Raw genomic sequence first — 25,366 nt, 5'->3', positions numbered from 1 at the left:
ATATCTTTAGTTAATGGGTACCATATGCACTAATGCTCATCCCTCTCTCAAGAACCTCAAAATAAATGTACTAAATCTCACTAAGGGCTGGTCAATTAAGATTTAGCATTAGCTAAATTCAAAAGGGAGTGCACAGAGGGAGGAGAGAGGAAAGAACCACAGAGAGCATCCAATTCAGAATTTACCTGCTGTATCTTCAATTTTTTTTGACCAGCTGTAAACGAAGGAGGATCACATTCTTCTTCCAAGTCAATCTTCATAAACTCATCTATGGTTAGCTGACTGGTTGGTGTATCTTGAAACTCTGTCAACCTAGCAAAGCATACAGCACATGACCAAAACATCTCTAAGAACTCCTTTGAAAGTAATACAATTTGCAAACTGTGAAGCGATGTCATCCTTAGCAACTCTGGCTCAAACACAGACTACATTAAAACTGAAGTGCTACTAATTGTTTCATCTGCTGCAAAGAAAGTATCTTTTCATATCCCAAATTAGCTTTTGATTTACTTGAGTATGCAACATACATTTTCTTGATGAACAAAGACTGAACAGAAATACTGCAGCCCCTACAGTGAATTAAGCATAGTCAAAACTAAGACAAGAAGCACAGCACACTCCTCTCCTCTTGCTGCTTTGGTTATCAACAGCAACAACAAAACAGATTCACCAAATAAAATATCTGTCATCCTAGTTTAGGAGTTTGCTCAAAAACCTTCCTGATATGTCAGCATGATTAATTTACACAAAGCAAACATTAAAAGTAACATCTCTTCAGCAGACTGAGGAGGGACAAGAAATAATCTTCCCAGGACACACAGAAGCAGTAGTAAAATAAATTGATCATTTGCACATCACATAAATGAAATAGATGGATGAACATAATTTGACAATAATAAACTTAGTATTTGTTTAATGTTTGCATTTTAAAAATTCCTACATATGTGAGAGATAGGACTGGCTCCATGGGGAATTGCCATGAAAGCAGATGAGTCTTTCAGAGGAATTCAATCTTAAATAAGACCACGTGGTCATAACTTAATCCACAAATACCAGCATTTTATACAGGTGGCTGAGAATAAGCACATCCCTTTTACAGATGGAGAAAATGAGACAAAAGGTTAAGTACAAAGCCAGGTCAGGAAACGTCTGGCAGAATGTTTCTCTGACAGAAAGTGCCCTTTTAATAATATCAACATTTTCCATGGGAAAATGGCAATGATGGGTCTGCAGCTGCTTTGCTGGAATATTCCCATCTTTCAGAGGAAGCAGAGCTGACAACAGCTTCCATCTGCAAAGCTAGGGAACTAAAAATGGAGATTCAGTGCTCTCAGCACAGGACCTTTCTGCATTTCTCTCCCCCTAAAAACACTTGTGGTTTTCTCCTTAGTACTCTCCTCTACCTCTGGTTGCAACAAAACTCCTTCTGAAGAAGGAATTTTCTCTAGGACAGAAATTAGTTTCGAGCCAGCACCAGGGTCAAAGCCAAGAGCACAAGGCCACATTCTCCTGCTATATTCTCATCAGTCTCTGTGTTTCTTCCTCTATAAATTGAGGAGCAAGACAAGGCAGCCCAAATGGAGGTGTGCAGGCAGGCTGCAATCACAGGACACTTTGCCTGGAGACATCCCACTCCTGGAGCAGGGGCCAGAGGCAGCATCTCATGCCATGAAATGCACAGAGAGCCAGGTACCTCTGTGTGACTCCAACAGCAAGCAGCACACGAAGCCCATGCATGGCTATGCCAGCCAGAATTAGTGCTGCTGAGGAGAAGAAAGCCTCCAAAAACTAGACTTGCATTTGGAATTCAAGCATCTCCACAAAGCCCCAAATTAGCCACGTACTTAAGAGTGACTGACAGCGCAAACCCTTCCCTCAAGAGTACCAGGGACCAGCTCCCACCTCCTCTCTTTCAGATCAAATTGGAAAGGAGAGGAGGATGCTGTTGGCAGCAGCAGCACCCAGCTTTTAATTAAAAGACTGGAAATCTTTCTTGGCGTTAACGGGCTTCCAGCATGCATTACCCACCTTCCAGGAGGGAGCCACATCTATCAGGTTAGAGGGAAAACCTGGCTAGGGCACTATTATTTTTGTTATTTTAATTCAGGATTCACTTAATGCCAAACCCATGTATCATTTGAGGAGCATGGATCTCCCCAGTCACAATCAATAAAGAACAGCCATCCATCTCTCCACAAATGAATCAGGTACTCACAGGCAGCCCCACTTCAGCAAGACTCTTCCTCCCAACCAGCCTCACCTTTTTAAAATATTACTCTCCTCCCAGTGTTAAAAGCCAAGAGCCTTTTGGCAAAGACAGGCAGCTTGTTTATCCAACATTTGCTCTGAGTCTGAGATGAGCTGCCAGAGCCCCACCAAAGCAGCACCACCTCTGTGCGTGCTGAGCAGCCAGGAAAACACCAGGAGCAAAACCCATGAAGCCAGGTTGGGACAAGATGACCAAGCCTGTGTGCCAGCAGCTAACCCCTGCAGACACCTGAGGCTCTGTCTGTCCCTCTCCTGCCCACAGTGCCACCTGACTCGTGTCACATACCCTGCACCCATCAGACGTCAGCCTGGGGTGAGCCAGTGTGCCGGAGCTGGTACAAGCTCCAGCCCAAGCACCAGCTTCCATCCCAAGCCAGAACTGGCAGGATGGGTCTCTCCCAACACCTCCAGTGTACCTGCACTAGGACAGGACACAGCTACATCATGTTTACTGCCAAGGATGAGCACAGCACAGCATGGGTCAACCATCTGACCAGGCCACCAGCACCCAGTCCCTCCTTTCCTCAGTCCTGACCCAAGCCAAGCAGGCAGGGAGGGGAGGGCTGCCAGCATCACAGTTTAAGCACAGGATGGTGGTGATGCAAATTCAGAGCAGCACATTATTTTTTCACTTCTCTCCAGTCTTGCCCCAAAGGCTCTAACCCTTCTCCCAAAATGAGGAACCATCCCTGATGATCAGGATCCCAGCTAGAGCATCATCTGCGTGGGAGAGCAAGCTGCACACTCAACATTTTCTCCTTTAACTTGATATAAATAAATACCTGCGTTTGCCAACCACTCGCCTGCCTCAATATTTTACATTGGCTGATACCCTGTCTACGTATTTTTAAACATTTCTTTAATTTTATCTACTGTTTGGACATATGCCATCGAGGCAACAAACTGATGCTGCAGCAGTCTGCACCACATAAAATGAAACAACATTAGTTTGGCAGTTAAGAAAAACTGACACAACCTTAATTATAAACACAATAATTTCAGGGGCAAGGGAGTGGCTTCAGGAAAAAAAAATAGCTACAGGCTATTTTTAAGTCCCACATAAAAATGCTATCCAAGTTAATTTTTCACTTTTGTTAACCTAAAAAAATTTAATAAGATTTGCCACTTTAAGTTATGCACAGACAGCGGGAAAATAAACAGATATACAAATTAAAATATTATTTCCTTGGCACAAATTCAAAAAGGCTCTAAAAATTGAAATTTGGCAGACAAGGATTTTCTATTTATAGTCAAAGCAGAGGCAACCACTAAAGCTCAGGCTAAGATTCAACTTCCAGTATAAACCGTCCCCTTACAGTTTCTCACAGCAAACTCTTTCAAGAAAATTCCTTTGGGAGAAAAGTTTTTCCAGAGCCTGGTGTCATCTGCCTCTAACCCCAACCCTTTTTTACAAAGAAAAATTTCCACAGTTGTTGTTTCATCCATTTAGAGACAAAACCACACCTCTGCTTCTGATAAAGCACTTTTGTGCACAAACCAGTAAACCGATTCTGTTCACACTTAATTTAACTCCCAATAAGGGAAAATGGGTCAATCATTTTGAAGTTACATGCAGTGCCTTTTTTACTCAGTTTTTGTTCCAGGGATACCCTCCAGAGGAGACTCTTGAATCCAGTCTACAGAGATGGAAAAAACAGACTCAGGTGCACAGCTAAGGGCTCAGTTTTAGTGTTTAATTGAGATTCTGCAGCAGCGGCGTGCAACAAAGCACACAAAAGAGTAAGGATTTCTGGAGTCCAGCTCACAAAAGCTTCAAGAGCCCAAGTTCAAAGCCCAAAAGGAACTTCTAAGCAGAGACCATTCAGGAACAGCCATGGTGTCCTTCTATCTATACACAATCAGCATCAAGCTCCAGAAAGCAGGCAGCATGAGCTGAGCTATCTCCCTACAGAAGGGCAAACAAATTACTACTTCAGAGACAGCTGTTTTTTTAAAAAGGGAATAAGGGGTTTAGCCTGAGTCATCAGCCTTTAAGTTACCTGTTGTGAGAGGTCTTTTTAAAGTACTTAAAGTATTTTATCAATGGATTAGAAAAATAATAACCTGAATATGCCACACTGTTAGCAGAAATATATGAAAAAGAACCTTTAATGCAAGATAAACTGGTGTTAGTAATTAAACTCCCCTGAGTTTTCCCAAATTAACAATATAATTAAAACCATAAGTAATAACTTAACATGGTATCTACATGATCTTAACCATTGCATCAACTACAAATATTCTAGCAACAGATCAGCTAATTTGACCTCAGACAATTCCAAACTCTGGAAACATAAGGGATTTACTTTTGTGTCTTAGTGAAGAACCAGAATATTGAGAATATCCCCACAGTTTTAATTTAATCCTCATCAGTGCTTGCTGCCACTCCAAACCTGTGCACCCACAGCAGAGAAACTCAGAATTCACACTGGTGTTCAAACCATCACTGTTTCCACACTACGAATCTAACAGCCTATTGCATCATCCTTCTCTCCTTATTTTTTTCCAAACCATACAATGTTTACATGTGAACTATTTATGGAAGTATGTAAACACATACCCCAAAAGTGATACTTAATATAGAACACATATCTGAAATAGTTATTAAATGCTTCCTTCATGACATAACAAAAAGTTTTCCAGTAGCCACCAGTAAGTAAATAGAAGAGTAATCCCCTGCTATGTAAACACTCTAATATATATAATTTTACATGTACTTGCAGTAATAGAAAAGGTAGTTTTAAGCCTGTATGAAGGAGTATCTCATTACTAAAAGTAAGGACAAAATCAGAGGTGATCCAGTTGCTGTGGTTTTACAACTTACAACCTATCAACCAAGCTGTGCTAAATTAGGTTGTCTGTTCCCAGCCAAATGCAACTGTAGAGAGAAATATTCTCACCTTTACACAACTTCCAACATTAATACACATCACCTCTTTTTGCAATGGTCTGAGAGCATACACACAGTCATTTACTTCCAATTAATAGGTGACTGATAATTTATGGGGCTCATTTGCTCTGATGTTTCTCTAAGTATTAAGAACAGGTAACTCTAAAGATCGCACTAAATAAAGCACCCTTTAGAATTAGTTCCTGTTACTTACAGTAACACAGAGATATAAAACTGTCACAAAATCATTAGCATAAATTTTAAAGCCCTGATACTACAAATGCTTACAGAGTTAACTTGCATTAACACTTGAGGACCACTGTCCACCCCTGGATAATCCCACCAGCACATCCCTGGCCATCCCAGAACTCTGTCAGTCCAAACCACCTGAAAATTCTTCTTCTTTTTTCCCCCCTGATTCAAATATTCACACCATGCTAATGAAACAAAATGTGTTAGCATTCCTTAAAATTCTGCTTCATTAGCATGGTTCCTCTGCTGTGGTCTGTCAAGAGCACTCTGTGTTCTCCTGGAAAAGAAAAATAGAGCTGTTTCATTTCTTAACAGCTACTCAGATAGGAAAGTCAAACCTGGGAAAACTATTTACAAGATCTAGGCCTGAATTAGTGCAAATAAGTTACTGGTTGTTTCAAAAGTAACAGTCACCAAGTCATTTTGAAATTATATGTTTAAGTATGATGTACTAAAATATATTAGGAATCTAATTAATGTATTAACTTGCTAACTGTATAGAAGCTGGATTTATAAACAGGAACATTGCCTGTGAAATTGGATTCCTCAGAAATAAAACCTTTTTTATTAAACCAGACTCCAACTTACAAAGGTATGCAGTATCAGCCCACGTGGATCAAGTTGTATTCTACTCACCATACTAGGAAGATTTCTAGAAATCATCTGTAAGCCACTTGAATTGATTTAACTGGAGACATGAGATATTTCTCAATTTAGCTTATGGCAGCAGCAGCCAGCGAAGGAGCTGCTTGGCTGCTGAGCTGAGATCAGAGCAGACACCACCACAAGGTCCTTTACATGAAATAAATTTCCTGGCATTCTAAAGGCTTCTCTCCACATCACACTTCAAGCAAGAGCCCTCACATGACTGTGACATTCTGAGCATCCTCAGCCCCTCCATGCTCAAACACCTCAGGTGCCCAGCTCTCACTGAATCCCTGGAAACCCTGCACAGAATTCTAGCACAGCTGTACTCGGATCACAGCCCCACACTGACTTCTACACACCTTTCCCTTCAGTCCTGGCCTTGATAGGGCTTTGGTGTTACAAATAACAACCTCAGAGCCACCTCACAGCCACCCATGTCCCTGTTACCTTCCCTTCTTATCCTGACTCCAGGCTCCTCTCTGCATCTGCCCAGCTTGAGACAGCACTGGGAGCTAGGACACGAGGTTCATGCCAGCCACATATTACAGAAATTAAAAAAAAAAACAAAAAGAAAAAAGAAAAGCTGCAGGCAGCACATTCAGGACATTTATCTCTACGCATAAATCTTTAATTTTTTCAGAAAATTACCACCTCAGTCATTGAAAGAGCAGTAACAGGGTCCCCAGGATATAAGCAAAGGACCCCATTTATGAAAGTCCCTGCAGCATCTAAAACTGGCAAATGAAGCTCCTTCGTAACAAGTCTTGCCTTCCTTCCCAAAACACTATGATGCTGTGACAAAAAAAATATTCACCTCAAAAACAAGCTATTTAAACCCATTCCAGCCTTTAATTCCAATTTCTTCTAAATGAAGCTTTACTGCTTCTGAAGTCCATCACAAATAAGTTTTTTAGCAGATAGTGCTTTATGGAACTGAAAAATAGTATTTTTTATGCAAAAAGCAGTTCAATTTAAGGATAAAGTGTATAAGTCAAAGCAGCAAAATGCAAATGTTAGGAAAGATAAGCTCATTTTTTTTTTAATTTCTATGGAAGAAGTGCCTAAGATCTTCAAACAGGCGTAAGGGCCGCACAGTATTAGATAATGCACAATGGACAAGTATCAGAAGAATTACTCCTACTGAAGATAACACAAAATGTAGAATGCAGAGAAAGCATGCAAGAGTTGAATAAAAAGATGAAGGGGAAGAGTATTCAAAGGTTAAAAAGACAGAGGTGAAGACAGGTGCACTGAACACAAATGTGAGGATTGAACTAAATAAAAGGACTGGGTTTATTAAAAGTTAATTTCTGCTACCTCCACGGATGATTACATAGAAAATAACAATTTGACTAATTAGCTAATATTTGTACAGTACTTTGAATACATAAAGTGATATATAAGTTAATATAATTTCAATTAGACTGGAAATGAGATAGAATTATCAGTGCATTTATTAATATTTAATAAGTTCACTTTCAACAACAGCAACAAGCTTTACATTTTAATTGTGTGCTTCAAAACATAAAGCTAGAAGGCCCTGAAAAGTGACTACAAAGTTTTCCCTACGAATATTACTGAAAACCCACTCACATAAAAAATAAACAAACACTCCTTTTTAACTAAATTGACGCCCAAATTAAGAAATCCTGATTGAAAGATGAGTGACAGCACACATGGGCCATGCTTTGTTGCTTTTTCCTTCCAAAACAAATTCTCCTTATGACCAGGTCATGAATTTTTATGACCTGGAGATACTTCACATTTTTGTGAACCTCCTCCTAAGAGCTACTCCTCCAGCCCAGAGCAGTGCAAGGGGACACAGCCTCCAGGCACATGGGCTTGGTGCTCTCCAGCTGATGGACAGCAGGGTGAACTAATCCAGTCCCAGCACCTGCACTCTGCACTGCCAGGACCAGAAACAGTGCCCTTCTCAGGAAGGCCTGCCACCCCTGTTGAGGGTCTTCCCCAAACATTCTCAGGACTTCCCAATCAGGATTCCTTAAAGAGCATCATTCCTGCATCCTCATCCACACATTCCTGTCCCCCCCAGGCAGACACACATCGCATGGGGTCTTCTTGTGCCACAGACACCGAAAGCAAACCCAGTTTCCAATGGGCTGTGCTTTCCCCAAGAAGCCAACTGGGAGTTAAATCAAACCACACAGCAGAACCTGCAGGCTGGAAGTGTCAGCATGATCTGGATTCATGTGGGGTTTCACTTCCAGAGCTGTCAGGGCAAAGCCATCAGCAGTGAGCACAGCATCCAACACCTTCATAAAACACAGCAGCAGCTACTCTTTACCAACCAGAGTAACTATAATTAAAAGGAAATAAAACTGCACATCAAACTGAGAAGCAAAGGAATTTTTAAGAATGTGAAATAAGTTCTTATTCATTTAGACAACTTCTATTTGATGGCATTTTGAAAGGAATTCTTGAAAGAAGAGGAAAAAAACTGCAGTGCAGAAAGAGTTATTCAAAGGTATTTTTTTTATTTGCCTTCGTTAAATACTATATAACGTGCTCTTATTTGAAAAACATCAATCAAATTTATAGATTCGTGATAAATAGTTGTAATTATAGCTGCCTGAAAATAATTCAGCTGTCACGTTTACCCTGTCAAAGTAAATAAGGCTGTCATTTTAGTTGATGTGTGTGACTTGAGTAAACATTTCAAAGCATGAATTTTGAAGTAAGATTTTCTCACTTGAAACAATTGCTCAAATTAATTTTCCTTCCAACTCTAATTTATTATGCTTATTTTCTTAGTAAGTACAAACTCTTTAGCTATTTAAGCAAAGCGTCTTGGAGTAGATTGCAGTGCATAACTCATTAATCATACAAAATGCATAACTAAAACACATGACCTTTTGGCCAGAGGAAAAAAAAAGTGACATTGGTATTGCTTCATCCTTATAGTTGTAGTACCTTGAAGCATTTAAAACACTTTAAATTTATCCTTATACCACCCATGCACAGTTGGAAAATAGCATCATTCCTGTTCCACCAATGAAGATCTGGGGCAAAAACATTTTCCACAATTAATAAGTGAATATTTTTAACAAGTATTAGGCTCAGTTGGATGTGCTTAAGCTGATCCCAGCCAAGTGAAGAGAGACACTAAGGAAGTTTTCTAAAGACAGATGCTGGGGGAACAAATATCAGAATATATTGGTGATAGAAAAATTTCCAGTTGTGGACAACAAAAATCATGGTATTTCAGTTAGGTCATTTTTAACTCAACCTATGGAGAAAGAGTATGCTACAACTTTTCAAAAGTAAAATTACAGAAACTGGGTATCTGCTTACACCATTAAACTACGAGAAATACGACTTAATCTTTAAAAATACAAACACACAAAAGGTACTTAGAAAATTCACACTTTCAGGGGATCCTTCACTGAACTTATCATTAGATTCACAGTACTGTCTTCTTTTTATTAGCAGTGCAACACAACCAAAAATGAACACTTCAGCAAAATATTTTGAAAAGTTCAATAACAAACTTAAAGACTTGAAAGGTGTTCAATAACAGTTTAAAGACAAGACTTTTCATCACTTGGCTTCTGTATTAATGAAAAAAAAATCTCACAGCAGACAGTCAGCTTTGAAAATCAATAAATTATTTTTTCTGAGGACATGACAATACTGTTAATATTACTGACACAGCATTATTTTGCCTTCAATTCTTCATCTGTTAAATACCTTACCATCTTTGTAAGCATTTGAGGCCTTACATAAGAGACAAGGTGCTAGTACTTTAAAATGACCAGCTAAAACATATACTGATCTGATTCACAGCACTTATGAAAATAACCTGGTTTTCCCCAATATGCATTTACTTTAGACTATATCACTGTTCAGTACTGTAAATGAAAGATAAAAGCAGTAAGACAGCACTGACCTTTTCCTTAATGTAGACTCACAAACCTTCACCACCCTGATGACCTCTTTAACAGTCCGTCGGAAATCATGCATTCTTGCTGCCACTAGCAGAGCTAGAGAACAAGCAGGGAAAGTTAATATCAAAAAAAGAGAAATTTCCTGAAGGAAAGAGAAAACAGTCAGGTAACTATATTTTCTCTTTGTCTCTGCCTTCAGCTAAAGAGCTGTAAATGCCTATGCTCAGCTGTGTCCCTGAATAATGGTGATGGACTTGACTTCACAAACTTTGCCTTCTACCCACCAAGCCAAGTGCAAGTTGCACCCTGAAAAATTATGTGCTTTAACATTTGGGAAGCCACGGTTATCTACAGCACAAGAACGTTTCAATGATCGCTTATTTCAGTTACCATCTTTTAAGCAGAACTCACAGAATTCTGTCCTTCTGAATAAAAAGATCTCCAGAGAAACACTAAATGTGCCCAAGCTGGTTACTCACTGCTGCCACTACTACCCCTGTCCTGCTGGTGCCCAAGTGCTCTCCTGCAACATGCTCTACACAGCCAGATAACCAGCTGAATTTACAGGAGGGGTTGATTCAGAGCACCAGCTCTGTTTTGAAGCACCACCCCCACTCACCATTCAGTAGCTCACTGCATAGAGCAGTTTTAAGCATAAAAAAATGTTTTTATAGAGGAAACTAAACCAGAGCTCCACTTGTGGTATGAGTTTAAACTGCTCCTAACAGGAATGTCATGGCTGGTCATTTGAGCTATGTGTGGCACAGACTTTTAAGCCAGGGAACCAAACTAAGCCCAGCCCACAGCCCAACACGTGAGCTGCATACTGCATGGATGGATGGAGGGGGCTCAGCACCACCTGCTTTCATCTATTGATCTGTGTCTGTTGAATTAAATTACTTGCTCATGTGGAGAGAGTCCACGTAGTGCATCAAAGAGCAGACTGCTCTCCCATAGTCTATACTCAAATTTTTGGCAATGCACAACAATCAAGTACTATTAACAAAAAGGGGCTAGAAATGTCAAAAAAATGCATAGTCCTGGGTTTTCAAAGGTTTGAGTATTACTTCTCATTCATGCATAGACATGTAATATCTTTCAAATAAAATAAAGCACATACATGAACTCTGTGACTACCTACACTCTTTGTTACTGACCCCACTGGCTACTATCTTTTAACCTGGCCCTCCCAAATCCATAGGTTTTATGCAAGCATCATGACAGCGATGGATCTCAGAAAAAGATGAAGAAAGAGAGAAAAATAATTTCACAAAACAGGTCAAAGAGGGCACTTCTTGCATAAGACTCTGTGTAAAGACACAAATCAAAGTGCTTGCACTAATGGTGTCATTTTAGCTGACAAAAAAAACCTTTCAGCAGCTAGAGCCTGCAGAGTGGGGGCAAGAAAAGCACCAGAAAGGAGCTTAAAAAAATTTCAAACTGCAAGCTACAAAGGGTCTGAGCAAGTACTGTAGGAGCAAGGGCAAAAATGAAGTTATAGTTTCAGAAACTATTTCAATGAAGTCCTATATAATCTGTAGATGCCTGACAGAACAAAACCCCTAGAAGTGGGTATTACCAATGCAAAGGGGAAGCCCTCATTTGCTCCAGGCTCTCCCATCCCAGCTGCTGTGGGCCCCAGGCTCTGACATACCTGCCCCGCAGAGCCCCGAGGGCCGGCGCCCGGTGTGCATCCAGTCCCGCTTCATCCTCTGCAGCAGCCTCAGCGCTGTCATGGACACCTCGTGGTTCTTGTCCCCAAACTCCAGCATGTGCGCAAAACGGGGAATATACAAACACGGATCTGCAACAGAAAGGAGCACAGTTATGTCTAACCCTAACAATTTAGGAAATTCTTATACATTAGTCTTCTCTTCCAAGGCTGCACACACTGACTGTGACATGTGAGCAGCGTTAGTAATATCAGGGAAATCATGCTCAAAGTAAAGCATATACAAAAGCTTTTGCAGAATGAGGACATGATTTAGGCCCAAAACTTCTAACATCTCTCAGAAAGTAACAAGATGACTTGCACGTTTCATCTCAAACCTAACTACCAACTAAGCTTGAAAAAACTTAATTCACTTAAAATCCTCCCTAACAAAAATCTAGTTACCTTCAAAGTTAATTCCAGCTGCTTCTCAGACTCATATTCCAAGAGTACAAAACACTGTTTATTACAGACACTTAGGCAGACTTCCATCAGCATAAAATGCTGGAACCCAATTAACATCATTATCACTATGACAATTTACATCAGCCACAGATCTGCCTCCAGATGTATAAACTTATTTCAAGCGTTGGTGTTATCAGCTTCAAAACTAACCAAAATATGTCAGTACAGATTGTGCTCTGCCTAAACCAATTTATAATTTATCAAACAATCTTGTAAAAGCTACACTTAACACATGTTTACTCTTAGTTGAGATATCAATTTCTCATTTCCTGCCAGCCTTTTATCACTTGACCGAAAATCCATGATGTACGGTAAATTGTTAACTATTAGGCTCAACTCAATTTCCTCTGCTGGTCCCCTATGTGGGCACTTAAATAGATAAAAATTCAGCTCAAAACACTGGAAAAATCTTAGGGATTTACAACTAATCAAAGCAGCTTCATTTAGCACCAAGTTCTAACAATGATGCCCTGTTGCTATCCATAATTACCAAGATCACACCATAGGTGATAATGCCTGTCAGCCCTGCAGAAGCATTTAAATGAAAGCACTTAAAAAGCAAGAACTTCCAACCTCAAACTCCCTCAAAACTGAAGAAATTCCAGGCTGCAGTCTCCTCCCAAACATGACCCAAAAAATCAAAGGTTTAGGAAAACTTTACCAATCCCCATGGTTCTAAGGACAGGTATTCTGCACTTCCAAGTATGATTTTATGAAGCTCTACTCTAGAGAAATGACATATTCCAAATTCAACAACAAAAACCCCAGTCCTTCTGAAGCCATACCCTGGGGTTCAACATATATTTAAACTTTGCTCTTGGCACTACAGGAACACGTGCAATGCCTGGTTTGCTTTTCCATCTCTTCTTATCCAGAGAGTGCCCAGCTTCATGGGCAGTATCCTGACCACACACTGTTCTAAATATCCATCACTTATTTCCACCTCCCACTAGGTTGAGAATTACAAAGGTAAGGAATTCCAGCATCAATTCAGAGAGATACCTGAATATCTCCTTTGGGTTCTGGCCCTTATTCTTGCCAAAGCCATACCCATGGCATCCTAGTTTCTATCACCAGCTTCAGAAAGTGTTTTTTTTATTTCTCCATTCATTCTTTTAACCCAGACTGAGCTGTGGGGGTGCCAGGGGATACGGAGGTTCCATGGTTTTCCTAAAGCAGTCGTAACTCCTTGAAGGATCTTTCCAGTAAAATGAGTTCCCCTGTCTGAGTCTATTGCTTCCACAGTCCAGTATCTTGGAATTATTTGTTACTAATCCTGTAGCTGCTGAAACAATTGGAAATGCTTCTGGCCACCCTGTTAGCCGATACACTATTAGCAGAAGATATTTAAACCTTGCCACTTGGGGGAATTTTGGTAAAATCCATCTGGCATCTTTGGAATGGCCTCCCTCCCCTGACAATTTTCTTTGTAACCCTGTTATTGGTTTGAGCACAAATCAAGTAACCTTCAATAGCTCACTTTGGAGAGGTACAATAATCACACTTACCATTGTTAGGGGCACTTTCTAGAACTGGACTGCATTAATGAGAATAGTACACAATGCAAACAAACTTCAGGAAAACTGCCCTTCCAGTTATCACTCGTCAATCAATCCGTTATTGACTTGGAGTCAAACTTTACAGGACCAAACTTTGGTCAGTTTAGTAACACTATCAATTGGACCAGAATTACTGGCATTCTATGAAACATGTCAGATGTAAATTCACCACTAGATCACAAGAAGTAACTCTCAGCTCGCTCTCTGGAGCTGAGTTTCAGAGCTGAATTTCGGGTGAATTTACACATTTGCATTGCAGCTATTCAGACATTTCTGCTGGCATTCATGCCCACAGGTCATTTGACAAAACATTGCACATCGTTAATTTGAATTTTGAAGCTACCAAACAGTCAGAAAATGAATACGTGGGTGGGTTTTAAACAGTAAGCCTTAAAGAAACCAAAAAAAGTAACAGTGTATATATAAATCAGAGGCTGAGCCCAGGTTAGCATAGACAAGTCCTGCATGGATGCAAACATTTGAAAATAAGTAACAAATGTTAGAAGGTACAAACCCCAAACACATTGCTTCGTTCCAGGGGCACCAAACCAGCACGGGCACACCGAGGGTCCCCTTGGATTTTGGGTGATTTCTGGGGCTGCAACCCCACCACACCAGCAAGTTACAGTCGGGCAAAACCCCCCTGGTTCTCCTCAAAGGGGATGTTGGGGGCCATGAAGCAGATCACAAGTAAAACATTACTTCATGTTTTAAGGTGTTCTGCTGAAGTCTTTCCCTTCTCTCCTGATCCCAATTCTGACTTGAAACTTGGACTTTTGGAAGAACTTTGATGCCACACTGTCACTAAGAGGGATGCCAGAACAATTTCGAGCCGTGCTCGAAAGAATCCTCCTTCCCACCGAAAGCGGCAGGGCCCGCAGCGCGGCGGGAGCCGATCCCCGCTGCAGGTCCCGATCCCCGCCGCAGGTCCCGATCCCCACGGCAGGTCGCCCCCAGAGAGCGGGCACAGCGGGGTACAGCCCTTGCGAACATCCCGGAGGATGGGCGGGACGGCCGGGCGGGGAGGGCGCGCACAGGCGGGGCACTGCGGGGAAAGGGGAGGAACCCAGCAGCGTCCCCGGGCCGGAGCAGCCCCGCCGCGGCCGTGCCCCCCGCGCCCCGGGAGCAGCGCGGCTCCCCCGCCCGCCCAGCGCAGCGCGGAGCGGCGGCGCCCCCGCCCGGGCCGCACGGGAACGGCGCTGCGCGCTCGGGGCCGCCGCCTCCGCCGCGCTGCCCCCGCGCTGCCCCGCGTCCCTCCGCGCCCGTCCCGCTGCGGCCGGAGCGCGGACACCGGGCGGCACGGGGGCACCGATCGCGGGGGGACCGGGGGGACCGCGGGGCTCGCTCCCGGCGGGCTCCCGGCGCTGCGCACGTAGGCACGGGGGGAGCCGATGACGAGCGGGCGGGGGGCGGCCCTTTCCCCGCCGCGCCCCGGTGCTCGCCATTGGCGAGGGGGCCGTGACGCGCGGCGTGGACGCTGCCTCTTAGTGCGGGAGGCGGAGGCAGGGCCCGGCAGAGCCGCGCTGAGCCCGGCCGCGCAGCGCTGCGTCCCACCGCCAAGGGAGCGCCCAGGGCAGCGCCGCATCGCTCCCGCCCGCCGCCGAGGAGCCAGGGCGCCCCGCGGACAGCAGCGCCCCTGCCGCGGGTGGGAGGAGCGCGGAGCAGCAGCGGCACCACAACCACCAGCAGCAGCAGCGGCGGCCGCCGCGGGGACCGGAGCAAAGTTGGTGCGAGCGGCGGCGGGGCCGCCCGGGAGCGGGACTGCAGGGAGCCGCCGCCTCGGCTCGGCCCGGCCGCCGCGGATGTGCCCCCGCCGGGCCGGGAAGGACGGAGCGGAGCGCTGGCAGCGGGGATCGGGCGGCTGGCTGCGCTTCACCCTCGCCGGGCTGCTGCACTCGGAGGATTTGTGGATTGACTCTCGCTCCTGACCCACCGCCTCTGCCGGATTCCTGGGGTTTTGTTGCTGGATTTTGCCTTTTTTGTTTCTCCTTTTTTTTTTTTTTTTTTTCCTTTTTTTAATTTTTCTCTCCCCGTTCCTCGGGGAAGGAACTGCCTGCCGGCCCCGCTCGGGCTCCCCGCTGCAGTCGTGGCAGTGCCGTGGAGGCTGGGACCCCCCCAGAAGCCAAGGTGAGCGCTGGCACTGATCCGGCACAGCATCACCCCTTTCCCCCCGGAAAGGTGCGTCGGGCCGGGAACCAAAGAGCGGGCACACACTCCAAAAAAACCAAAGGCCACCCTGCATCTAGAAGCGTACAAAATATCCTGATAGTGGGACTCGCATTTGGGATCTGTTAGTTCTCTTGCTCATGCCACTGCCCCATGGTTGCCTCAATGGCAGGATCATGAAGTGTTTGACTTTTTTTCTTCTGCTTCCAGAGACCTTAAAGAAGTCCAAAAAGAGTGTGAGGTCAAACGGCAAGGTGCCAGGATGCTATGAGATAGTGCCCCTGTCCCTGAAGAAGAAGATGGCTGCAGAACTTTACCCTGCCAGCACCAACACTAACATTGCAAACAGCAACGCCGCCGCCGCCACCGCTGCCAACAGCAAGAAGAACGCCCTGCAGCTCCAGCAGAGCGCCCAGCCGCCCCCGCCGCCCCAGCTCCAAAACCTCAACAACAACAACTTGGAGAGCGCCAACTGGCAATCCTTCCATCCCACGCTGCGGGAGAGGTAAGGGCCAGGCCCGCCGGACCCTCCCCGGGCGGGCGGGAGAGCGAGGCGCCCGCCCTGTGCACCTGCGCCCGGCCAGGCGAGAGCGCAGGGCTGGGCTGGAGCCCCGGGGGCCGCCGGCGGGAGGCTGGGGCACCGGGCGAGGGGCAGCCCGCGGCTAACGCGGCTTCTCCCCCCTCCCCTGCTTGCAGGAACGCGCTGATGTTCAATAACGAACTCATGGCTGACGTTCACTTCATCGTGGGCCCGCCAGGGGCATCCAAGAAAGTTCCTGCCCATAAGGTTTGTGTAGATAATTTTTGGCTTTTTAATGTTGCTGTGCAGGTTGCCTTCTCCCCCCTGTCTTATATATAGGTTCTGCTTCTTTTTTCCTAATTATAGCTCTTGTCTAATCCCAGAAGTAATTCACATACACTGAAATTAAAGGGAGCAGTCTAAGGCAGTGTTCTGTTTCCACTGCAGCTTGTAACTTTCGCTAAATGTAGCTTTTAGCAAAGCCAGCACGCTCAGCTGTTCCTGATCCGTGTTACTGAGGCTTCTCTCTCTTTATTTTCCAGTATGTTTTGGCAGTTGGTAGCTCTGTCTTCTATGCTATGTTTTATGGCGATCTCGCAGAGGTCAAATCTGAAATCCATATACCAGATGTGGAACCTGCAGCCTTTCTAATCCTATTAAAGTAAGTGGCCACTACAAGTCTGCTAATTACATGGACAGAATCAAAGTAGCTTATAAAATATACATCTCCTAATTGACATTGTGCAATATGCACTTATTGCTGTTTACTTAATGTGCTGACAAATACTGAATGTCAGATTCACTGCCAGCAAAGACGACTATAGATTATTTTCATGGCCTATTTTTTTTTCCCCTGAGAAACTAATTTTTTTTCACCCCTCCATCTAGATACATGTATAGTGATGAAATAGACCTGGAAGCTGACACAGTTCTGGCTACGCTGTATGCTGCCAAGAAGTACATCGTGCCGGCCCTAGCAAAGGCTTGCGTCAATTTTTTGGAGACCAGCTTAGAAGCGAAGAACGCTTGTGTCCTGCTGTCTCAGAGCAGGCTCTTCGAGGAGCCAGAGCTGACGCAGCGCTGCTGGGAAGTGATTGATGCTCAGGCAGAAATGGCACTGAAGTCGGAGGGCTTCTGTGAGATAGATCAACAAACACTAGAGATCATTGTAACCCGGGAAGCACTCAACACCAAGGAAGTGGTAGTTTTCGAGGCTGTTCTCAACTGGGCAGAGGCCGAATGCAAAAGGCAAGGGCTGCCGGTTACGCCGCGCAACAAGAGGAATGTATTAGGGAAAGCTTTGTACTTGGTGCGGATTCCAACCATGACTTTGGAAGAGTTTGCCAACGGAGCTGCCCAGTCTGACATCCTCACACTTGAGGAGACTCACAACATATTCCTATGGTACACAGCCGCAAATAAACCCAAATTAGAGTTCCCTCTGACGAAAAGAAAAGGACTCGTGCCTCAGCGCTGCCACCGGTTCCAGTCGTCTGCGTATCGCAGCAATCAGTGGAGGTACCGGGGCAGATGTGACAGTATTCAGTTTGCTGTAGACAAACGGATATTTATAGCAGGACTGGGATTGTATGGGTCAAGCTGTGGCAAAGCTGAATACAGCGTCAAAATCGAACTGAAGCGCTTAGGTGTTGTCCTTGCTCAAAATCTGACAAAGTTTACCTCCGACGGCTCCAGCAACACCTTCTCTGTGTGGTTTGAACACCCTGTGCAGGTTGAGCAAGACACATTTTACAATGTAAGTGCTATTCTTGATGGTAACGAACTCAGTTACTTCGGACAAGAGGGAATGACTGAAGTGCAGTGCGGGAAAGTGACGTTCCAGTTCCAGTGCTCCTCGGACAGTACTAATGGAACCGGAGTACAAGGAGGACAAATACCTGAGCTCATTTTCTATGCATGATGCATTTCACCTTGATTGTATTCCAGTGCTGCAATGATGCACATTAAGGGATTTTTCGGTTTTACTACGAACTCTGCAGCAGTATGGAATGTTATGCTACTTACCTATCTGCTACATCAGGCTATACAAATAAGTGAAGGAATGCTCTTGAATTTAATCTTATTTTATTTATTCATAAGCTATTTGACTTAATTATTAAGACTGCAACATGCAGAAAAATGTTAAATTTTGCACGTACTGTGCATTTATTTTGTATATAGATAACTAACTTGCAGACTGCAGCTGACTCAAACAGAATGTTCTAAACTAGAGCAGTTTATGAATCTGTGAAATATAAAACATTTTTACTTGCCCTAAATCCTGTGTACTTGATCTTTGCTGACCTTATGGCTCGTGTGTGTTAATTCATGTACTGCTAACAGGGGTGATGACACTGTAGTCTGGTCCCTGTGTGTCTCCACACCCAGCAAAGAGGGACAGTTCCCTCTCTTGGTAACTGAATCTATCCAGCAGCAGCCTTTATTTTCCCTTCATGAGAAAAGGAGCTGGCATTTGAGGAAGCTCAGAGTTTTTTTGTGTGTTGCCCAAGCTGAACATAGACAAACCATCAGTGTGATCAAAGCTGATCACAATCATCCTGTGTTTATATTTGAAAACTCCTAATGCCCTTTCACATGAAGCATCTCTGTTACCCTCCAGCCTGCCCACCAAACAGCAACACTGCCACTTGCACCTGTCAAACTACACCCCCTGTGAATGGCCAGAGTCAGTACACACAGATGAAGTTAATTAATTCAGTGGCATCACAAATTTAGCCCAGGGCTGTATTACTGGCAGACACTATCTGAATTTACATCCCATCCTTATACAGAGCAGCAGGCATTAGAAAAATACTTGCAAGATGGTGTTTAGGTTCACTTAGGATTACTAATTAGAAATAAGCCACCTCGCAGAAAAAAAAAAAAAAAGGCTGTTGATCTTTCTTCCTGCTCTTTTTTGGAAAACAGAGCATTATCAGCAATCATTTTGTGCTAATACTGTTCTCAGAAACTGATGAAAGTACTTGTTTTTTTCTTAAATGTCTCATGATCATAGCTGAGCCAATTAGAAATATTTACTGCATTTTGTAAATCTTAGGATGAGGTTGGAAGAGAGTACTCAACAGTCTAAACCCGTATTTTTTCCGTGTATAACAAGCACCGCTACATCTAACGTGTTTGCCTTTTCCCAAGCTGCATTAATTTTCACCTTGAAACTAAGCTGAAATGCAAATCCTGCCTGTTTTCTCTCTCTAAAAAAACCCAAGAAGTGATGAAAAGTAAGAAGGTCAGTGAATGTCTGAAACCAAGACCGCTGTAGCAGAGCTGGAGCCGTGCAGCCGCGGTGGCCGATGGCTGCTGCACTGCCCGGGTGCTGCTGTGGTGATGCTGCTGCTCCCCTTGCTGCAAAGGCAGCAGCCCTGTACCAGCCCAGTACAGCTGAAGGGGTGTGCCTGTGTTGTTCTGCAACACAGCCATCTGATTCTCCCAGTACAGATTAAGGAGAGTGGGAGTGAGAGTGGGTAAAGATGCAGGCAGATAATTCCTACACAGAGGTGGATAACAGTCACAAGACCTCACTATAAATGCACTCTTTTAACTGGAATTGGCACAAATCCCCTTGGCTTAAACCCACAACCTAGAGCATGGCTTCTATACCCTTTTGACATGTTAAAACCCACCTTCCTATCACAGTTATGATTTCAGTCTTGACTTACTATAAGTTATTCATGTTTGGAAAAAGTTGTTCCTCATTTTCCGCCAAGCCACTTGTATTTCAAGCACTGAACAGCTCAGCTACAGGTGATGGACAGATAGTAAATTTGGCAAATACTTATCAAATGTTGCATCTGTGGAATTGAAGCGTGACAGGCCTGTAGGAGCTTGCTGACACACACAAATTTGTTATGCGTCAGTCCATTGTCTTAGTATAGCCCATATTACTCTTGGAAAAAGCAACAAAACTATTTGCAAAAGAAAACAGCATCTAGTTCCAAAAAAGCTCTTACATAACAGCAAACAGACTCTTACAGTCAGCAATGCTCCTCTGCCTGGACTGATTTCAGCTTCACTATACAGTTACTGCTTGGGTATTAACATACAATACTATGTATATGTACATACATACAGATATACATTTTTTTTTCAAGTAATCATAGGAAAAATACTCAAATAGTCAAAAATCAAATAATTTTAAAAAATACCTATGGCTGGAGCATTTATGCAGAGTTCTCTGGCCAACACAAGGAAAGTTTTTCCCAGCACATAGACATTCACCTATTAAAAGACAAAAAAAGCATTATGTAAATCTTAAACCACAAATGCTTTTAATAGAACATTTATATGGAAAGAGAAAACCCCAACTTTTGAAATCTTAACCTGCTTAAAAAAAATTCAAGTTATACAAGCAATATTCATATGTACAGGATAATACTCAGTGCTTGTCAAAATCTGCACAAATTAGCATTGTAAATCAAAGTATCAGTTTATATTGAAAAATTATAAAAAGTTGTTCATCATGCTCTTCAGTGGGCTCAGTGCTGCTCTGTAGTACAGTGTTTTCAGTTGTCACGTTGCATCATAAGGCATTAAGTAGACTTCAATGTGATACCAGCACATATAAAGTGTCATTTATCTTGTACCATTACAAAACCTGAGCAAATACAAGTCAGTGCAATTTTCGGTTCTGCATGATCATCTCTAGTGGCATAATTAAGTATTGCACAAGCACACACCAAACTTTTCACCAAATCAAGGAGTGGTGCTACATGCCCCAAGGGTTATTTGTCATATCTTGCTGTTTGGACATTGCCTCCAATCACATTAAAAACATTAACAACCAAAAAAAAAAAAAAGAAAAACTAAACCACACCAAACCTGCTCAAGCACCAGGGACAGAGCTTTCCTCTCTCCCCTCCTTCACTGCTGCACGCAGGAGGATGTAAATTGAGGGGAGGACTTACCTTTCATACTCTCATTTTCACTTCATAACACAGACAACCATATTTGTATTTTACAAGTCTGAGGAAGTTTTCTTTCTCTATCTTAAGATGTGTTTTTGTGGTCAGCAAGAAAGGCAGGATATATTCCAGTTCCCAATCAGTCTCAAACATTCCCACGGAGCTCCGTGAACACCTTGCTTCCCCCAAGGCATATGTAAAGGTCAAGGTTAGTATAAAAATCTTCATCCTCCTACACTCCAAGCAAGGAGGTTTTGGTTTGTTTTGAATGGTATTTACTCTATTACTTTCATGGAACAAAACTGCCCCTCTCTTTCCTATGCCTGGATAGTGAAGGTGTTTACTTAGCAATCAATTACTCAACTGAGTCATGATGATAGTAGAAGCCTATGGAATTAAAAAACTATTGTTCTTTCCATTTAATCAGAGCTTTGCCAACATTAGTTCAAAAGCAGGCTTTCCTCCCAAGTGTATAGATGGTTCTACCAAGCTAGCTGAAATATATGTATCTCAACAACACCAACCAAACCCCCAAACAACTGACGCATTTTCACCTAGCCTTTCAACATGTTTACGTGAAAATCTTCATGTGTATTTTTCTCAAATATATAAAAAAATTAGAAATTTGAACTTCAAAGAAATCCTCAGAATGATCACATATTCCAAAAGTGTGCAATCAATTATACATGATATTATGGTAATTAATTCCATATTTAGTGAAAAATGAGTGTACTCCATGCTGTGTCTGACCACTGGTTGGACTGGACTAGAAGATGCAAAAATACAGCCTTAAATTTTACTGCCCTTTTTCTTCCTGAGATAGCAGACTACATAGAAGCACTATTCTAGGGGAAGGAAAAGAGCAAAATGTACCCTCTGAATGAGAAGTCTATTTTCTAGGAAATAAGTCACCAAATTTTATACAGAAAAAAAATGCACCTACTGAATCTGGCAATTCATACTGGAGCCGAGCCTGAGAGTGTGTGACTTTCCATGAGCCACAGTGACAGAACAGATAACACTGAAGTAAAATGTCTGCAGCATTTCAGTTGGCTTTAGATTCACTGCAAGCTTGAAACGGGTTGTTTTGACCTTTTGTCTAAAAAATATTAACATAAAGGATGAGTGTTTGGCTGTAATTTCAGCCTTCCAAGCTGGCCGACCAAGTTACCATAAATCTTAAACCTCATCACTTAGATCTTGTTCTGCAAGGACGATTTCACTGCACAAATCAATAAAGTTACTTCAGTGGAGCAAAGTACATATGACGTTTCCATTAGAGACTTCACAAACTCATCTAGTTCTCTCATATTAGTCTAGAAAAAAACCCATAAAACTCTAAGCCAAACAAGTATTTTTCCTTCCAGCCTTTTTCCTTGTCACGACATCCAAATACTTGACGTTTGTCACCATCAAACCACATCACTCTCTAAGAAAGTCTTTCCAAGCCAACTTTCCATAAATGCAGTAATAAAGAGGGAATAAATATGAAGAGGCATAAAGAAGCAGGTATTTTATTCTAGAGAAGTTCTAACAATCTAAGTGATTGCCAAATTAAATCTAAAGCAAAGACAAATGAATAATAAATATGCTCAATGACTATTTATCCTTTCCTTGGCCTAACTAAAAGTCTCCTGATCTATGCTTTATTTGAGAAGTAATGCACTTAAATCTAACCAGATTTTCCACTTCACCCACATCAACAGTGTTTTATGACTGACTTCAAGGTGCAGGCAGTGTATTTGCACAAAATAATAAATTAAAATAGAAATGGTAAATGAGGGAATTTCTTTCTTTTGCTTACAAGTCCATTTCTTTGTAGCATCTGGTTACCACCAATTTAGAAAGAAAGCAAAATATACAGTTACAGTCCATGTCCTGTATTGTTTTCCTTACAAAGCTCACACACTTTTAATGCCAAGGTCACAAAAAGAATCAGGAATATTTAATTGCTTCCAGTTTTTCTGGCAAATCAGTAGGAAAAAAAGACTTCAGGCCCTCTCAAACATGCTTCTCAACTTTGGAAGTTAACAGATACTCACAGGTTCTGGGGCACTTCTCATAAATGAAAAATTAAAGGTGGCATAAAGTTCACCCAGAAATCTGTAATGCCATTGAATTCCTGAAACATGATATTTAAGATCTCCTGGGTTTAGTGGAAGGTGGCCCTTGTACTAAAAATTTTATTCTGCTATCACTGATTTCAGCTATTACTCACACACGCACAGATCCTGTGATAGAAGAGATATGATATAAAATAAGCATTTAGAGAGGGTCTTTCTTTACTCTCATCATCTGGTTTTTCTGCACTCCATTAAGCTTACAAAATTAAGAGAATTAATTTAGAGGCCTACTTTAATTTCTAGTTCTTTCTTCATTAAGAACTTCTTATAAAAATTCATATACTCCAATCCATCAAAAGCTTAACGTTCCAAATTTAGAATCATATGACATTTGCATTTATAAAACCTAATTTTATATGAGTTCTTAGAATGTTGAATAAACAAAAATGCCCTTCTAAAAGGATGTCTCTGGCTTAAACTTGAATTGGTGCAGCTTTAAAGCTTACCATATCAACTGCAGCCTCTTTTCTCCTTAATTTAAAAGGATCATACTGAAAAACAGTATTTCTCCAAACTCTCCCCAATCAAAACTGTTGAAGTGAGACAATTGTTTTATACACTTTCAAAAGACTTAGCGGGTTTTTTTCCAGATTTTCACCAGATAGTAAAATTTCCTAAACTTCATGCAATCACGAGGTTTAAGCATCAACACCTAATGCAGAAGAGAGGTGTCAGCCTCTGTTAGAGGGGAGATTTTAAAATATCTACATACCCTGATAGTTTTTACCGTATTCTCTTACTTTCAACTCATAGTGAACAGAGTAAGTTTACAAGCATGTGGACCGTCACAGATTTTTTTATTTAAAAAACGCAAAACAAAAAAAAACCACATAGTTTCTTTAGCTGGAAGACATTTTTCAGAAAAAGTATGTGCTCACCAAGGCACTGCAAAAACCTCTTTTTAGAGGAGACCTTAAGATTCTCTAAGATGTTGTCCTTTACCAATAGTTAATTTCTGTTCTCATTATCAAACACATTATGTTAATTAAAAGGGGCATTTAGTGAAGGAATGGCTTCCAATTATTCAGTTACATCTTCACAACAAGATTCTTCTACTTGTTATGCTCTTTGCCCTTCACAGTATTTTTTGGAGACAGTCTTTTCATTTCACATCTGTCAGTCACCAGACACTGATTTCAAAGGGACACTTCCAGAGAGACTCTTATCCTTTCATAATTTCCTCTTGCTTTCACATTATGCCTGATCTGTTCACAAATACCAGTATCATTCCACTTTCAGAAATAGCAACAAACACCTCATTTCCAGTAACACAGGAATTCATCAAACACCTTCCAGAATTTCAAACTCTCTTGGGGAAACAGGGAATCTCCCATTCATACAGTTACCAGGTTACCAGGTCACGTTAACTTCTGGACAGTAGCAAAAAACAAAGCTGCCACCAGTGAATGGAAGTTTTTGTTTGACTGTAAGCTCCATGAAGTTATAAATCAATAACCCTTCTACAAGCAATTTCCAAAAAGGCTTTTCAAGACCATAGTGTGGCATTCTGGCAAAGTACTACAGAATGGTGACAGTGGTTAAGATATTTCTCAAGAAAGACAAAGACTGGGCAGTTGGAACACGATGAGAATTCACACTGTGAAACATCCATGGCTGCTTGCCTAAATAATTAAGCAAGCATGAAAAGCAAATGAGTTTTTAAGGAGAGTGTCTGTTGCTGGGGAAAGAGGCACCTGTGGTTATTTGATTCATTATTAACATTTCTAGTGTAGTAACGCCTGAAGGTCCCAAACAGGTTGTTTAAATTAACTCAATCAACAGCAATTTGCATAGGGGCAATAAAGGCAAATACAGTCAACATGTTAATAATTTTAAATGAACAAAGGGTATTAAAAACTGAAGCAAACCAGTAAAGTCTTTAAAACAATACTCTATTTTACCTTTCTCCATGCAATAAACTGAAGCTTCCTAAATTTTTT

General features: G+C 42.2%; 2 protein-coding genes across 3 annotated transcripts in view; one reads left to right on the top strand and one right to left on the bottom strand.

The window, feature by feature from the left end:
- Nucleotides 1–25,366, bottom strand: part of BRF1 (BRF1 RNA polymerase III transcription initiation factor subunit) — a 172,174-nt gene that overhangs the window by 73,762 nt on the left and 73,046 nt on the right. The window contains exons 5-8 of the mRNA XM_033061894.2: nucleotides 20,548–20,620; nucleotides 11,618–11,767; nucleotides 9,966–10,059; nucleotides 186–312 (exon numbers count right to left, since the gene is read on the bottom strand). Of these exons, the coding sequence (XP_032917785.1) occupies nucleotides 186–312; nucleotides 9,966–10,059; nucleotides 11,618–11,767; nucleotides 20,548–20,620 (444 nt within the window). The remainder of the gene's footprint in view (nucleotides 1–185; nucleotides 313–9,965; nucleotides 10,060–11,617; nucleotides 11,768–20,547; nucleotides 20,621–25,366) is intronic.
- On the top strand, nucleotides 15,198–18,663 carry BTBD6 (BTB domain containing 6). Of its 2 annotated transcripts, XM_033061896.1 has the most exons (5): nucleotides 15,198–15,825; nucleotides 16,075–16,369; nucleotides 16,561–16,651; nucleotides 16,927–17,045; nucleotides 17,273–18,663. In XM_033061896.1, the coding sequence occupies exons 2-5, from the start codon at nucleotides 16,164–16,166 to the stop codon at nucleotides 18,303–18,305; spliced, it is 1,449 nt and encodes a 482-aa protein (XP_032917787.1). In that variant the 5' UTR covers nucleotides 15,198–15,825; nucleotides 16,075–16,163; the 3' UTR covers nucleotides 18,306–18,663. The 2 variants fall into 2 exon arrangements, with proteins under 2 accessions (XP_032917787.1, XP_032917786.1); XM_033061895.1 differs by having other exon boundaries at nucleotides 15,198–16,369.

The sequence above is a fragment of the Catharus ustulatus genome, chromosome 6, assembly GCF_009819885.2.
Source record: "Catharus ustulatus isolate bCatUst1 chromosome 6, bCatUst1.pri.v2, whole genome shotgun sequence".
Lineage (NCBI taxonomy): Eukaryota > Metazoa > Chordata > Aves > Passeriformes > Turdidae > Catharus > Catharus ustulatus.
This window is presented reverse-complemented; position numbering and strand designations above follow the sequence as displayed.

What these genes read in the sequence shown, in the direction of transcription:
- BTBD6 (XM_033061895.1), top strand. Translation starts at nt 16,005, where the DNA reads ATGCCACTGCCCCATGGTTGCCTCAATGGCAGGATCATGAAGTGTTTG. An exon ending in CATCCCACGCTGCGGGAGAG is followed by an intron (nt 16,370 to 16,560) that starts GTAAGGGCCAGG and finishes CCCTGCTTGCAG; the next exon opens with GAACGCGCTGATGTTCAATA. An exon ending in AGAAAGTTCCTGCCCATAAG is followed by an intron (nt 16,652 to 16,926) that starts GTTTGTGTAGAT and finishes TTTATTTTCCAG; the next exon opens with TATGTTTTGGCAGTTGGTAG.